The sequence below is a fragment of the Trichoderma virens genome (assembly GCF_000170995.1).
Source record: "Trichoderma virens Gv29-8 chromosome Unknown TRIVIscaffold_6, whole genome shotgun sequence".
Lineage (NCBI taxonomy): Eukaryota > Fungi > Ascomycota > Sordariomycetes > Hypocreales > Hypocreaceae > Trichoderma > Trichoderma virens.
The window spans coordinates 3,086,413-3,101,612 of record NW_014013743.1 but is presented as its reverse complement, the minus strand read 5'-3'; the positions used below and the strand labels follow the sequence as shown (position 1 = coordinate 3,101,612).

Below are 15,200 nucleotides of genomic sequence, written 5' to 3'. Positions count from 1 at the left end.
AGAACATTTCCTTTTTATAGCTTTTGTACACGCCACAGTTGTCTAGTTCGAACTTTGTTGCGTCTTTGCTGCCAGAGAGCAGCTTAGCCTGTGACAATTTAAGTAATTTTACTATTATAAAGCATAACCCAACTAAATCAGGAATAGTTTATTATAAAATTGTTTTTGAGTTAATTAGTTTAGTTTACTAAAACAAGTATGGTGAACAAGAGATATTAAAAGCATCTACTTGCAAGTTTTGCATAGACTCTCGGGATGCTGATGATGGACTCTCGGCGCTATCTGCAAAAGGAAAAGCTCGCCAACCGCAACGATGACCACAAACGGAAAAGCTGGTCAGCCGCAACTATGACCACAAAAGGAAAGCTGGCATACCGCAGCTATAACCGCAAATGGAAAATGTCACAATCTGCATGATGGAACAGGAGATTCGACAGCATGCGGACAAGATTGATGACCGATTGACAGGGTTGTAAATTGATAGTTATTGGTGTAGTTAGTAGATTGAGTAAAACTGAGTAGTTAAGTTAATAAGTTGAGTAAAAAACAAGACTCCGCTAATTTGTTACACATTCAATTTAAACCACCCCATGCCCACTTCCAGGTTCTTCGAGAATAACAATCCACTGCCCTGTTATACCATTCCACCGTTTGCCCACAATGTTGGCCACAGATCAATCACTTCGTACTGTTGTGCTTGCTAGAAGGAGCGATTTTTCTTGTGCTCGACCTATCGTGGGTGAACATGCAGACACCTTGAGCATTGGCATCACGACGCACACACTATTGAAGATTCTTTCGGGCGTCTTTCTCGCCCTGACTCTTCTCAATACTACATTCCACATTACCAGACATCTTGGTCGATACACCGTTCCATGCCAGCAACGGCAAATAATCCGTATAATCCTAGTTCCCACCGTCTTTGCCATCTTCTCTTTTCTCTCAGTATTATCTTATGACGCATCGATATATTTGCGCCCATTGGCTGAAATCTATGAATCCATCGGTATTCCTGCTATATTCATGCTCTACATCTACTATATTTACCCCGATAACCACTCCTGGCGGGAAATCCTGGATCAGTTTGAAGCTCAAGATAAGAGAGGAGACTTCATTGCGGGCACCAATTTGGCTTGGTTCAAGCGCACCTGTGTCTCAGTTTTCCAGTGAGTCAGACGCAGACCGAGCCATGCCTCCTTTACTGATCCAACTTTATTCCAGGTATCCACTATCAAAGACCATCTCTTCTATTGTAGAGATAGCCACACAAGGCGCTGGAGTGTACTGCATCAACTCACTAGAACCACGCTACGCACACCTTTGGTGCGAGATCATCAACATTGCGGCAATTGTGCTGGCCGTACCGCACATTGTTCGCTTTGAACGCCGAATGAAGGAACATATTGATACAAAGCACCAACCGGTAGCCAAGCTGTGGACCTTTAAAGGTTTCGTTTTCCTACAATTTGTGCAGTTGATCCTTTTTGGGCTGTTAAATGGCCAGACCTTCAACCCAACGGCATATGTTACTTTTGACGATCTGTATTACGGTATTCCCGCTACAATCACTTGCATAGAGGCATGGATATTTACGGGCGTTTTCATCTGGTCGTTTTCATCGACAGAGTATACCCCTGGCAGCATCGGCCCTCAAGGCGACCCTCTGCCGTTTTGGCGAGCGTTTCTCGAGTGTCTTAGTATTGCAGATCTTTTGGGGGCAATAGGTTTATTGTTCCGCCTCTTGAGAGAAGGGCAGTGGCTGCCGATAAGAGAAAAGCAGCGAAATGGCGAACTGAAGTGAATAGAAGAGATTGCTAGGTAATTCAAGGGTTCTTGTCAGGTTCATCCTGAAAAATTGGAAAGTCAAGGCCAGCGCACCACGGCTGCTATCACGAAATAGAGCAAACTCAGTGGATCGACAATAGCAAGATTATATTAGAGAATATCCCACTTATGATCAATGTCACACAACACCAGCCATCGCTCTGTTGGGTACCAAGCGACAACACCCCGTCAGAGAACTGCAACATCCAAAAGCTATACCATGCATCGTGCATAACTCTTCTCCAAGGCCCGCAACTTAGTTATACATGGTAATGAACGCTTGTGCTTTTGCCAACCCCACTGAATTCTTTAGAAATGTGAGCAAGTGCTGCACCCACGCGCGCTTGAAGTCAACATCGCATTTTTGAACTTCTTTGTCTTGTAAACATGCCATGGCCGCAACAAGAGGCCAAAGCGTCAGTATGCCTCTGAGACTGTACAACTCCTCTATCAATTGCGGGTCTTCCATACCGCCCACTGCCGTCAGCTGAAGCATGAACGGCACGCCCATACAGAGGTCGTTGATAAGCTCCATCAGTAACGCGGCAGTGGACGTCGCAATAGACTCATTAAATATAGATATCCCGGCTGTTGAGAGTGGCGAGCTAACAATAGTGCGAGCCCACTCGAGGATTGAGAGATTTAGCAATAGGCGAGTGCTACAGTAGAGGTTTGTGGATAATGCGGCGAGGAGACTGTTGTAGATGAGCATTTCTTTTGGAGCTCCTGGAAGGCTGAAGAGCTCTCGAGCCCATTGCGGTCGGCTCTGGGCGTTTACGAAGCAGGATCGAGTAAAAGCCCATCCACTGCGGCTGGTTCGCTGATGCCATTCTTCCAGCGCTTTATCAAGATCCATGGCTTCCTGGAATAGCGGATATAGTCCCTGTGGCTTCTCATTCAGATTATCATTTTCTAATAAAGAGGACTGCTGCGCGAATTTATGGCGAAGTTTGCAGGCACAGTACATGAGAGCAGTCAACTCGGATCTGGGATCGCTATTGTTATGAAGTTGTATATCTGCAAGAAAAGATGGCGGCGGCTCTTTGTTAGCGAGACAATACATGAGCTAATGAACAATTAGCAAAAGGTCTTGTAAATTAGGCTACCCAGGGGGGGCGGGACGGTACAGTCTGCATATAGAGGACGGGCGCGTAGCAAGGTTTGTCAAATCTATGCCTTCCTTCGCCGCCCTCCCACAAATGTTCCAAGATCGAAATGGCTCCCCGCTGGTGAATGGCGTAAATTCCATTGAAATCAGTTGAGGTCATGACCTTTGTACCAATTAGTATTGGGGTACAGAGTATGTGAGACAACAAACCTCGTAGATCCCTAAGAGGAAAATACCAAAGAGAACCTGCTCGGCCCCTGTTTTCCCACTAGCAGAACTAGACATTACCCTTGCAAATCGGCCAAGGGCATTGTTATAGAAGACAGCGGCAACATTCTTGGCCTCTTGGGACTTGAGCCTGCCACCAAAATTTGCGAATGAGAGTGCCGACATTGCAGAATGAAACCATGAGTCCGGTGACGAGGCTGCCATCATTTGAGGGATCCGATCGAGCGCGCCATTTGTGGCTGTACCGCGGTCCTGAGCATTTGCAAAATCGTAGAAGAAACGTAAATGAACCATCTGTTGAAATGACGAACGCAGGGTGACAGGCTTGGGGATTGATGAAGATGAAGAGCTACTGGGAATTACTTGCTGCGATGGAGCTACTAATTTAGTGGCAGCCGTCCTTGGTAGCGAAGAGGAGAGCTTAGATTTAGCTGCTCGTTGTCGCCATCTCGTCTTTGCCGTCTCTGCTGCATGACGGTTTTGGTTCCGCAGAATCAAATCAAATTCGTCCCTATACTCGCATTCTTGGGTGGCTTTTGTGCAGCGCAAACAGTTAGGCCTATTTTCGTCACACTGGCAAAATTAGTACAATCCATATCACGTAATGAAATGCTATACTCAAAATCGAAAGATATTTACCTTGACTTTCAGGCAAATACATCTCCGGCAACCTTTGCTAGGACCGCTATATGGCATAATTACTGTTGATATACGATATTGATATGTTTATATCAAGCTTCGTAGGTTTATAGTTGTCGTGATAAGTCTACAGAGAAAGTAAGCACTTATGGAAAATTGTAGAGCCGACGGGTAAACTAAAGTGCCTGGCGAGTTATTAGCTGGCAATCAGGGTTAGTAGGCGATTGGTTCAATTGTTATCTATAGCTCATATCTTGTGCTCATACATACTGGATCTTTTAATGGGTATTCTTCCCTAGTCATTGAAATCCCCAGCAGGTTATTCACCGCATTAAGCGCATTAACTTTCAAATTACACTGCCTTATTCACCAGATTACACTTGGTATAATCAGAGGTTGTCATTCTCCACCCCGCTAGTGTCCGCATATAATCTCCGCATATGCCGCTTCGCTAGTCGACGTCTACGTAATGCAAGATTACCCAGGGAGTACAGTCCGCATTTCTTTTCAATTGGAAACGCGATGAAGACGAGCTGAGCAGGCACAACTGGTTAAAGGAATGTGAATTATTGAATATCACACCTCAGGGCGAATAGCGGGAATACCATTAACGCTATGACTGATGTCACCGAAGATCTTGCCTCCCAGGCCTGTGTTGCGTGCCGCGAAAAGAAACGAAAATGCTCAAGAGAGCTGCCTTCATGCTCGCTTTGCCGCAGGAACAGGAGACGTTGTTGCTATCCTCCTAAGGCTGTAACTCCGACTATGGACACCGTTAATTCTTACACCCTGCAACAAGTGAGTGCCTCAGTCCCCATTTGATGCAGTTTTATAATGGAGCAAGCTTATGCTGGTTATGCGGGATTGCTAACGGCGCAACAGGAAGAATTCCCTGCACTGTTTTTCTTAGATTTTTATACTTTCAAAGATCGCAATCATGTCATACCAACGCCAAAAACTCCCCTCTCTGACCATTATTATAAACAGCTAGGGAGCAGTGAGCAGCTGCGTTACGATATCGACTCATATTTCGCTTCGGTCCATGTGTCCTTTCCAATAGGTCTGCATATTCCTATCAGTTGGTTTACTTGGAAACATAGGCCGTAACAGAGACTAAAAACGTGAGTGAAACTAATTCAACACCTCTTAGTATCGAAGCTTCGAATATACCGGCTGCTCGATAACTCCCCAGACATGCTCGATCCAGATGTGGTTATTTTATCTCTAGCAATGAAGATGCATTGTCAACCTAGGAAAGACTACGAGCTAGCCAGAACAGAACTCTATGCTCTAGTAAAACAGGGCTGCTCAGACGCGGAACAGAACAACATACTCTCCGTGAAACTTCTACAGGCGTCCTTGCTGGTTGCATTGTATGAGATTGGAAACGCCATATACCCTGCTGCCTACCTCACGATCGGGCACTGTGCAAGGCTTGGCTATGCCATGGGAATCCATAATAGGCAAAATGCGCCTCAAATGTTCCCTCGACCGGGTAAGCTCTATCCAATGCATTTGTTGATGGAGACTTATAAGAATCACAGCATCCTGGGCAGAATCCGAGGAGAGACGTCGAGTGTGGTGGGCGGTTATTGTGTTAGACAGGTAAGAGAATACGCCTGGCCTCTATTACTGACTGCTAAGTATATATATCAACATGTAAGATTTGTCAACATTGGTGGTGGTAACCGCCCATTTGCGGCTCATGACGCGAAATCTGATGATCTACTCCCTATGAATGAGGATATCTGGGAAAAGGGAGTATGTGCGCCATAGCCTCACAAGAACAAAAAAGACTCCCACTAAAGAGACTAGGAATTTGTAGTTACCCAACCTTTGGCCGTCTCTGAATACGCTACCACTCGAGCCTCGTCGTTTGCGCGTACCTGTCAGGCCTCTCATCTTCTATCTCATGTTCTCCGCCACCTAAACGAAAGCAACGAAGATGTCAAGTTACACTATCACGAAGCTCTACAGCTTCACCATATCATAGATACTTTCAGACTTGCCATCAATCAGGAGATTGGTAACACGAGCGACGAAGTCTACAACAGTAGCCGTGGTATCTCTCACCTTACTGCTATGGCCATATGCTATAGTGCTCAGTTGGCACTCTACGATGCCTATTTCTGTGCCGACGCAGATGGGATGCGGGAAGTAGGTATTCCAGAGCAGCTCGAGATGCAGCAGGTCGCCATATCAGGTATCAAAAGTACTTGCCTCCACATTCATCAGCTCGCAGGCATGGTTTATGCATCTATTCAAGCCGGCGATATCTTAAAATTGAGTCCTTTGATTGCCGACTGTTTATACCAAGCAGCAATGCTTATTCACTCATTCATTAATGAGACTGGCAATACCGAATATGCTCAGGAGATGACGGACATGATAGAGGCGTTGAAACTTTTTCAAGGTCGTTGGGATATTTCAAGCGAGTAACTCGTGTTCTTCACCAGATAGCACTTTGCTGAACATGTCACAGATGAATATCTCAACACTCTCGGTATCGAATTCACTCCATCACGCTAGATATTTCCTATTATATATACATATTGAAAGAAAGACGGCTCCTGTAAATGTAACAAAACAATAGAGCTCGAATGCATTTTCAGAGCCTGGATGCGAAGCTGTTACTTGCACAACCATCATGTATACTGTTCAGTCTCTTTTTCCAGGATATCCCACAACCTTTTACCTGTGCCTCGATCGTGGAAACCCGCTTCAATATCTTGTCGTATTTTGCCCAATCTCCCCCACGGGATGATATAAGCCCCATTATTGTCTAACCCAATTGTCTTTGAGAAGCCCGCATAAAGCTCTGTCAAAGCTCCCAGAGATGGATCGTGTAGAACGAGGCCTCCGAATTTATTGGACATGCTTGAGGTGGAGTGGCGCTGCAGATTCGTCTTCAAGTGGCCTGGATTGAGAGCCTGGAATCATTCATCAGTGTCTAATAGTGACAGTGCAATGCGTGATGACTTACCACCCCAACAATATCTTGATTTCCATATCTTTTCGCAAGTTCCATTGCAAGCAGCACATTTCCAGCTTTACTTTGGCCGTAATACGTCATTGGCCCTTTTTCTCCCTTCCACCCAGTTGATTTCAGAGTGGCGATATCCTGCCAGTCGATGCCGTCCCCCTTTGGAGACAGAAAGTTATGGCCATCGCTGCTCACCCAGACAACTCTCACGCTCCCTTTTGGCGCCACCTGAGCTGTGGCGAGTAGTATGGGCATAAGTAGTTTGTTCATCACAAAGTGTCCCACTACATTTGTCCCCCAGTGGAGTTCGTAGCCTTGTTTGGTCATGCTTCCGCTAGGTGCCTTCATCACACCGGCATTAAACCATACTGTATGGAGGAGAGTCTCCTGTGCCAGGAAGCTCTTGACCGCAGGAACAATTGTTTGTAAGTCGCCAAGGTCCATTACCAAATAGCGCAACTCGCCGCGGCTAGACTTGTTCGATTCTTTTATCTCGCTAATGGCCTTTTCCCCAGACGCCGCGCTTCGTGATGTGATGTAGACTTTTGCATTTTTGGAGTAGAGTATTTTGGTAAGGATGAACCCGATACCAGATGTTCCCCCTGTGATGAGATAGGTTTTGCCTGCAAGATCTTCTAGATCTTGCTCGGTGAAGGTGGGTTTAGGTGGGTAGAATTCGCTTAGAGTCTGGCGGAGAGACATGCTTGTTGCAAGTGATAAAATCCTGTCGCCAAAAGAAGGAGAAGAAAAGGTATGAACTCTGAGATATTGATATCTTCCTACAGTATGTGAGAGGAGAGGAGCTATAAATAATACTTTTGCCTCTTAACCCCTGGCATGCCCGTGAGAGAGAACGCGGACTGTATGCGGACAGTATGCGGACACATTATGGAACACTTGCGCTATGGACGCGGACACTACCTTGGTGGTTGCTGCAAGTGAAACATGCAAAAAGTCAGCACAAATTTCCTATTCTAGAATATGTTAGAACGATAATTTCGCTTTCTTCTTCGCAACTATTAGTTCTATAGCTTATTAAAGACACACTACTTGGTGATTATATGTAAAGTAGGTACATGAGTACAGTATGTGGCTGAAGGTAAGCTTTCCGTTTGACAATTGCAGCAATTGGGGACTAATGACTCTTTGACAAGATTACATGGCGTCTTCTAGGGCCAATGATGGCTGACAAGTACATCGTCATCGCGCTTGATAACCGTGGTATGGGTGACAGTACTATCCCACCCGACGGCGATTACACTTCGGAAGCCATGGCATCTGATCTGGAGGGATTGCTCGACTACCTCAACATAACCAAAGCCAACATATTTTCACACGACAAGGGAACGGGAGCTGCGGTTACGCTCGCCATGAGGAGACCTTCTTTGGTCGCGGCACTGGGTGTCGTCGAGTAATGGCTGCCTGGCCATGGCTACGAGCAAGCGTGGACGCCGACTTATACCTGGGATACATATGGGCTGTGGTCACTTGCTGCGTGGGCTGTGCCGGACGAGGCTGAGCGATTCATGGAGGGTCGAGAGCGTGAGGTGGTGCTGTCATTCTTCTTCCATGCTTCGTATACGGGCATATCGGGATTCCCGGCGTACACCATCGACTCGGTTGTCGATAGCTTGCGGAAGCCTGGCGGTCTCAGGGCCATGTTTGGCGCCTTTGCCGCGAGAACCATGGGCCTGGATGCTCAGTTTTTCAGTGCGATGAATAAGAAACCTCTTACTGTGCCATTCCTTGCCATGGCCGGCGAAGCAAGCCTTGCGGATGTGCTGAAGCCCGTGTGGGGGCCTATTGGGAATCATACAGAGCTGGATATTGTGCCGCAGTCTGGCCACTTTCCTGCTGGTGAGAATCCGGAGTGGCTGGAGCAGCGATTGAACAAGTTTTTCGATCCATACTTGCATCAGCTCAAGGTTGTTGATTTGTCAGTGCTTAAGAATCGCGTTACACTTGTGCAGCCAATCAATTGAGTTGGAGTTTAGGAGATGAGACCAATTTTTGACTGGCTGCAAACCCAAATAAGCATATAACATCACGCTTTTATAGCTTGTCTTGTCTAAACACCGAGCTTACTCGGACAACAGTAGTAATATAATGCTTAATAAAGAGTATTGGAAGGGCGCGAGCATTGATCAAGTCATTGAAGTTGGTGGATCGGGCACACTCCGTCAATCTCTTGATGCAATCAAAATCCAAGGTGTCATCAGTCTTGTGGGATCCATGACTCTTGATGATAAGAATGATGAGCCCAAGTTACTGGAGGCGCTCTATCATGGGTGCATAGCTCGCGGCGTGTTGGTTGGCAGCAATGAGGCATTTTAAGAGATGGATTTGTTCATTGACACGAACAATATCAAGCCAGTAGTTGACGAAAAGGTGTTTTGAGTTTGTCATGTTCAGGAAGCATACCGTTATATAGACGTCTTGTGGTGGCTTGAAGACGACATGTACGGAACATGCATGTTACAAGGTGATTAATAGCCTGTATTTGAGGCGTATCTTCTCTTGTGAAACCCCCAGTTTGCGTCTATTACCATCATTATCGTGATGAAATGGAGTGCCTGATACAAGTATAAACCAGCTTGCAATCTCAAACGCCCAAGACGAGATTCTTCAAAGGGGGCGCACGATCCTTGTACCGAGAACTTCTATGCAGTTACACGCTATAAGAGTTGCTACTACCGGGGACACAGTTTCTTATACCGCGGCGCTCGATTCTTGTAGGGAGTTGCAGCTCCCCAAACTTAGGACAACAGAGCCCAGAACCAGGGGAATTGCGGTCTCATCAAGCCGGAAATCGACCATTGTGAATTCAAGATGCGAGAAAATCATCACCAATGTCACCAAGTCTTGCAACTTGGATCGTGAATCTGGTGTTGTAACCCTCTGGCACTGCCATATTCTGGATGCGATTTGGGCTTATGGAGGCTGTGAGCAGAACTTTTACAGATAGATGCATGGAAGTGTGAAGATGCTATGTTGAGTGCATTATCATATTGGGCCTGCAGAACAATGAAGCCATAGTTGAGGCACTCAGAATGACCTGATCTTGTGGTGCAAGGTCACTATGCATTTCAAAATGAAAAAAAAAAAAAAAAAAAATTCAGCGCATGATTTGAATGCTCTGAAGCAACTGCGTGGTGTTACAATTGAAGCTCATGTGTGTGCTGTAAATCTGAAATGGTCCGCGCAGAGTTGCTCTGAATCATGGCGCGCAAAGCTGTGCTGAAGCCTTTAGGGGGCCGACTAGCCTGTAAGCCCGCAAACTTTAGCGCCAATACCTGCACTGCCGGGCTGTCATTGATGCATTGATCCCTTGTAGCTTCTGTTCAATGGGATGCGCTGAGACTGAGCCGCCTGAAAAATGCCCTCATTTGCGCCGCAGGATTACGCCCGGGCTGAATTGGCTTGACGGCTGCTGACTCGCGCTCCGTGATTCAGAGCAGAAGCAAATCAACGGACAGCGAAAGCGAGCCGTGGCCGCATATACGAAGTACGAAGCGCACACCACCTATACATACAAGTAGTAGGTGTCGGTATAGGTAGTACAAGGCAGAGTACACGCAGGATACAAGTCGGGGGGAGGATCCGCCACTAGACGTTGCGCCGGATATTCCCGGCGCTGCATGTACCTGCAATGGCACTTGATGGGGCCCCGCTGGTACCTGAGCCGACTGTTGTTTTTTTTTTTTCTCCATCCAATCCCTTTTGCCCAGGTGGTTCTATTGATTTCTTTCAATGCGTGCAGGGGGGTTCAATTTCAGCCCATCAATGCCGTCCACATGTACTCCTTAAGCCGCGCTTTTCCACTGACCAGAGAGAGAGAGCAAAGGAATTAAGTCCAAGTCCAATTTGAGCACAAGTTTTTGAGTCTCGGGCAACTCCAGTCAATCACCATCATAACTGTAGCTCCTCGGCCGTGGCTCCTAATAAGCGCCCAACTCTGCCGCCTCCAGGCTGATGCTGCCAAGCCCTCACGACTCGCCAGGGCCGCAACCTCGATCCAACATTGTGCCCCCTCGTGGTCGTTTTTCGGCTGGAGCTTCCCCGGACTCCAGTGTGACAACACTTGGCCACAGTGGTGCGATGATTTTACCGAGACGAATGTACGAGTACGGTACGAGGCTTTTGGCGAGCGCGAGTTGCAGGTGGCGGTGGGTGGCCGCTTTCCGAGGCATCCCTGGCTTGTTAGTAGAGTGAGGCTCTATGATTGGGTAGGGGAGACACGTTGGGATATATTCGTAGGCACAGCAGAGTATGTTGGGAGCGTGCTATTCTTGGCGGCATCAGCATGTGCAGTTCAGGTACATGAGCATATACATGAGCAGACATGAGCATGCATACATGAACATGCATGATACCCGTACGCGGCCACTGAAGATGCGTCCAAGCACAGGTTGGTAAGCCAGATGACATGACATGACAGGCCCGCTGCTCTCAGGTTGTCATAATACAAGCCCCAGCAGTTTCCAGCTCCATTTGCCGTCTCCGAATGCATGTCCGGAGTATCTCTGCCCGATTCGCAAGGCTCCGAATGGCATGACTACCGCGTTCTCGTGATGCGCCGCTCGAGCACCGCTAGTTTAGGTCGGTCCAGAATCCCAAGAGACGTTTTGTGTGGATACTTGTTCGGCACGTTGGTGCGAGTGGAGAGAAGCGGTACTGCATTTGCATTTGCATTTGGGATTCGAACTCTTCACAACAGGGGATGCGATGATGAGACAGATGACGACACAGTCTCCAGGCGAAGCGAACATGGCCGATACTGTCGTAGCATCTGGATCGGTCCCAAGATTCCATCCTCGTCCTTTGTAAATCCGAGCCTCGTATAACAAATCTCCAGTTGCCACGAGACAAGACGAGACAGAGCTACTGTACTCTGTACGGGCACCACGACACCCTCATCGTCCAACCCGGGAAACTCGCTTCGAGGCTCCAGGATCGTGGCTTACGAGAGTTGCAGCCCCCGGTTCCGAATCGACCAGGGTACTCGTAGGGACAAGTAGGGGATCCATGGATGGCAAAAGTTGAGTGTCTACTCCGTCTAGGTACGGAGTTACAAAGTATGGAGTATCCGTGCGGAGAAAAGAAAAACACCAGTAATCACGTGGCTGAATGTCCTTCCACGTGGTCAGTCGGGCCGGAGCAGCCACACAAAGCCAAGGCGGTGGGGGGTTTCTGCCGCTAAAATCATGGGAGGCTGAAATGGCAAACACACCAATTGGATGGCATGGAGTGAAAATAACCATAACATTTACCGTACAATATACTGCAATAGGCTGTAGTCGTACTCTACCGTGATGGTGTGTACAAGTACATGTATTCTGTATAGCAGGCAGCGGGAAAAACACTACTGTACATACTAACCTTCTAAGGTAATGGCATAATAGGTACCTGTAGTTGGTAGCAATTGGCTGTAATCCTTAGCAATACTACATGCACATCTAGGTACATTAGTACTGTTCATACTCATCCAAGTCACTTACATGCATGGCAACACAGAAACAGAAGCAGGAAACAGGTGCATGAAGTAGTTGGGCCTAATGCCATTTTATTTATTTATTTATTTCGTTTTTCACCACACTTTTCTATCGTACACTAACCAGGCTGTTTTGTTTCCATTTTCCTCCGAGTCACCAAGACCTGTAATACACGTACATGTACATATTCCTTAGGTGTGACCAACCAGGCCAGTCTGGGGAGCATTGTCGGGGTTGATGTTGGTGTTTGCAAAACCAAGAAGCGAGTTCCACGTGTTGGCCGTATCGGCATTCCTGGTTCCCAAGGCCGCAATCTTGGCTTGGGCGTCTGCAACGGCAGCCTTTGCCGCCGCATTGGCTCCACACACATTGGTGAGCTGGTCGTGGATCCGGTTGGTGATGATGTTGGGGTTGAGCGCCTCCTGCTGGCCCTTGTTGACAAGGGGGTCGATTGCCTGAAAGGTAAACTCGGTGGTGGACCGTCCGTTGAGACCAGCCTCGAATTTCATGGTGGGGACGCAGAGTCCAAAGTCCAGGCCTGCAATGGTCGAAGCCACAAAGCCGTCAAAGTTGCCGGTGACGGCGTTCTTGACGGCTCCAGAGCCTTTCCCGGGAGACGAGCACACCAAAGTGCTGCCGCCGCCGGTGCAGCTTCCGGCCTGGGCGACGTTGCCAGAAGAAGCATTGCCCGAAGAGGCGTTGCCAGATGAAGCCGGCGCACTGGAAGCCTGAGCAGTCGCCACAGAGGTCACAACAGCGGTCCTTGTGACAGTAATCATGGTAGTCGGGAGAGCGATACTGTTGCATCCTTGGTTGTTTACCACAGTGACTGATGGAGCAGCCGCAGAAGCCTTTCCTCCTGACACTGATGTGGCGGCCGGTGCACTAGCAGACGATCCCGCCGCCGATCCTCCCGAGGCATTCTGCTTGGTGCCGTCCAAAGCAACAGCCGTAAAGTTTGAGAAGCCATTCTGAACCATGACTTGGGCAACGCTAAGGCCGTTGGCCGCAAACGGCTTGGTCTTGGAAGCTGCTGCATTCTTGTTCTCGAGATCCGACCCGACAACCGCAGGGTCGATCAAGGGAACAACACCGCGGAGCTGGGAAGACTTTGGCAGGGTAGGATCCGAGCAGATGGAAGGGATGCTGACCACAAACGGGTTGAAGTTTTGCTCAGCCGCAACAAGGCCGCGGGCTGCGGCAACGGCAGCGTCGCTGGTGCCCAGCTGGGAGATGATGAGATCTGCGTGGGTGAGCTTGCCACAGGGGTTGGCAGCAGCAAGGAGGAACTGGATGGCAGTGCCGGCCAGGGTGGCGGCCTGTCCAGGTTGTCCCAGGTCTGTCAAAGCCCCAATCGCGGCAATGGCTCCGTTGCCTTGCTCTTGGCCGAATCGAGCCTCGGCCGCAGCGGCGAGAAGAAGAGAAACAGCGACAGAAGTCTTCATCTTGAGTTGTCTGAGAGGCTTGTATGAAAAATGAGGAATTAAACAGCAAGAAAAGAATGTAAAACAAAAAAGGAGAATCAGAAGAGAATGAAAAGTCAGAGGCAATCGTCCGGCGAAAGCTTGAAACTCTGAGTTGGTAGAGAAGAGAAGGGAATGGTAAAGTGAAGATGGAAAGGAGTGGTGAAGAACCAAAAAAAACGACACAATAGCAGCGACATCAAAGCAGCTATATACTCGTATCAAGAGAGAAACAAATAGGTTTCCATCATAGACACTCACCGTTGACAACTACTACATGTCGTACGACCACCTGCTTGGTGTTTCACTTAGACACCAACTGTCGCACAGTCCGCGCGGCAAAGGGACCACAATCTGCCCCAGTGTTTCAGGAACACATCGGTTTTTTCGGGACTCTTTACGGAGTATAAACAATAATTTACCGGATATGACAGCCCTCAGCCTTGTTTGGCTAACCGAGGGCGGCTTGGTAATGGATGCCAAATTCGAGAACCCATCGAGAAAGATAGCTTGCCATTCCCCTGATATTACAAAAGTGGTCTGTCCAGGGGGGGCCAGACCTGAGGATGGAACTGGTCCTAATCTTGATCCAGGGCGTCATAATAAATCGTGGACGGCATTTCCCAGTTTGGCATGGCATGTGAACGACTCCGTACTATAGTCTATTGGTGACTTTATTTTCCTTGTCGACGTCGGAAGCAGCCGGTTCGTGGGTACTACTATATCTAAGACAACTGTTATGCGGGCCAATGGCGTTGGAGAATGAGAGAGCGGCTAGCGAGACATGCACTGATAACTTTATTGATGAGGCTAGAACAGATGAGTTTTGAAACAGCAACAGTTCCAGGGGCCTTCTTGTGTTTATCAGCGGGATGTGGGATACTTGGAGGAGTAAAGCTGTCAGACAGTTGTGAAACCAAACGATGCCGCGTCTACATGTATGGAGTACCTGGGTACCTATTCAGGACAGGAGGCGGAATATCCGACCGGCTGGTCGCTTAGAGGTACCGAGGTACTTGTATGCCTTTAAGTTGTTTGATGGCGAGCGCCGAGGTTTAGCAGCAAAGAGGAAGACAACAGACCTATATCCAGTCGGGACTAGCGTGGGTAGAATAGGCTAAATTTGAAGGGAGATGCCGGTTTGCATATCCTTACTTTATCCGACAGTCTGGATTCCCCATATTGCAGAGTATCTAACCGTTAGCTGTCACTTTGATTGCCATTTACTACTAATACTACCTTAGGTAGGTACATGTTACAGAGCCGCAGCCAGCGCCATGAAGCAATATTCCGACACGATTGTCGCCAGACTATGGGATTGACAGCTCAATAAGCAGGATGGCGATGAATACATTGATGGGGAGATTCGAATAGACAAGATTGGCTTTGGGGGGATATTGAATGTGATGAGTTTAATGCTTTGCTCTAGCATCCAGCAGTGTTTTAGTATTCCTGGGTGTAGA

The 15,200-nt window shown here is 48.0% G+C and overlaps 6 protein-coding genes across 6 annotated transcripts; 3 read left to right on the top strand and 3 right to left on the bottom strand.

Moving 5' to 3' along the window:
- Positions 1-777: 777 nt before the first annotated feature.
- TRIVIDRAFT_15868 (uncharacterized protein) lies at positions 778-1,642 on the top strand (the record flags this gene model as incomplete). The annotated part of the gene is made up of 2 exons (XM_014100870.1): positions 778-1,166; positions 1,222-1,642. Coding segments are annotated over 2 exons (810 nt in total), but the record flags the coding sequence as incomplete, so codon positions are not given.
- A 438-nt stretch (positions 1,643-2,080) lies between these two features.
- TRIVIDRAFT_60130 (uncharacterized protein) lies at positions 2,081-3,856 on the bottom strand (the record flags this gene model as incomplete). Its single annotated transcript, XM_014101775.1, has 3 exons — positions 2,081-2,890; positions 3,143-3,733; positions 3,800-3,856. 3 exons carry the CDS (start codon positions 3,854-3,856, stop codon positions 2,081-2,083), a joined length of 1,458 nt encoding a protein of 485 aa, XP_013957250.1.
- Positions 3,857-4,435: 579 nt separating this feature from the next.
- On the top strand, positions 4,436-5,905 carry TRIVIDRAFT_116851 (uncharacterized protein; the record flags this gene model as incomplete). Its single annotated transcript, XM_014101774.1, has 6 exons — positions 4,436-4,609; positions 4,640-4,859; positions 4,950-5,294; positions 5,344-5,404; positions 5,464-5,560; positions 5,615-5,905. Coding segments are annotated over 6 exons (1,188 nt in total), but the record flags the coding sequence as incomplete, so codon positions are not given.
- A 539-nt stretch (positions 5,906-6,444) lies between these two features.
- On the bottom strand, positions 6,445-7,484 carry TRIVIDRAFT_28182 (uncharacterized protein; the record flags this gene model as incomplete). The annotated part of the gene is made up of 2 exons (XM_014101773.1): positions 6,445-6,729; positions 6,783-7,484. 2 exons carry the CDS (start codon positions 7,482-7,484, stop codon positions 6,445-6,447), a joined length of 987 nt encoding a protein of 328 aa, XP_013957248.1.
- A 385-nt stretch (positions 7,485-7,869) lies between these two features.
- TRIVIDRAFT_60133 (uncharacterized protein) lies at positions 7,870-8,764 on the top strand (the record flags this gene model as incomplete). Its single annotated transcript, XM_014101772.1, has 3 exons — positions 7,870-7,881; positions 7,937-8,183; positions 8,226-8,764. 3 exons carry the CDS (start codon positions 7,870-7,872, stop codon positions 8,762-8,764), a joined length of 798 nt encoding a protein of 265 aa, XP_013957247.1.
- Positions 8,765-12,465: 3,701 nt separating this feature from the next.
- On the bottom strand, positions 12,466-13,719 carry TRIVIDRAFT_150035 (uncharacterized protein; the record flags this gene model as incomplete). The annotated part of the gene is made up of 2 exons (XM_014101771.1): positions 12,466-13,103; positions 13,161-13,719. 2 exons carry the CDS (start codon positions 13,717-13,719, stop codon positions 12,466-12,468), a joined length of 1,197 nt encoding a protein of 398 aa, XP_013957246.1.
- Between the last annotated feature and the right edge of the window lie 1,481 nt (positions 13,720-15,200).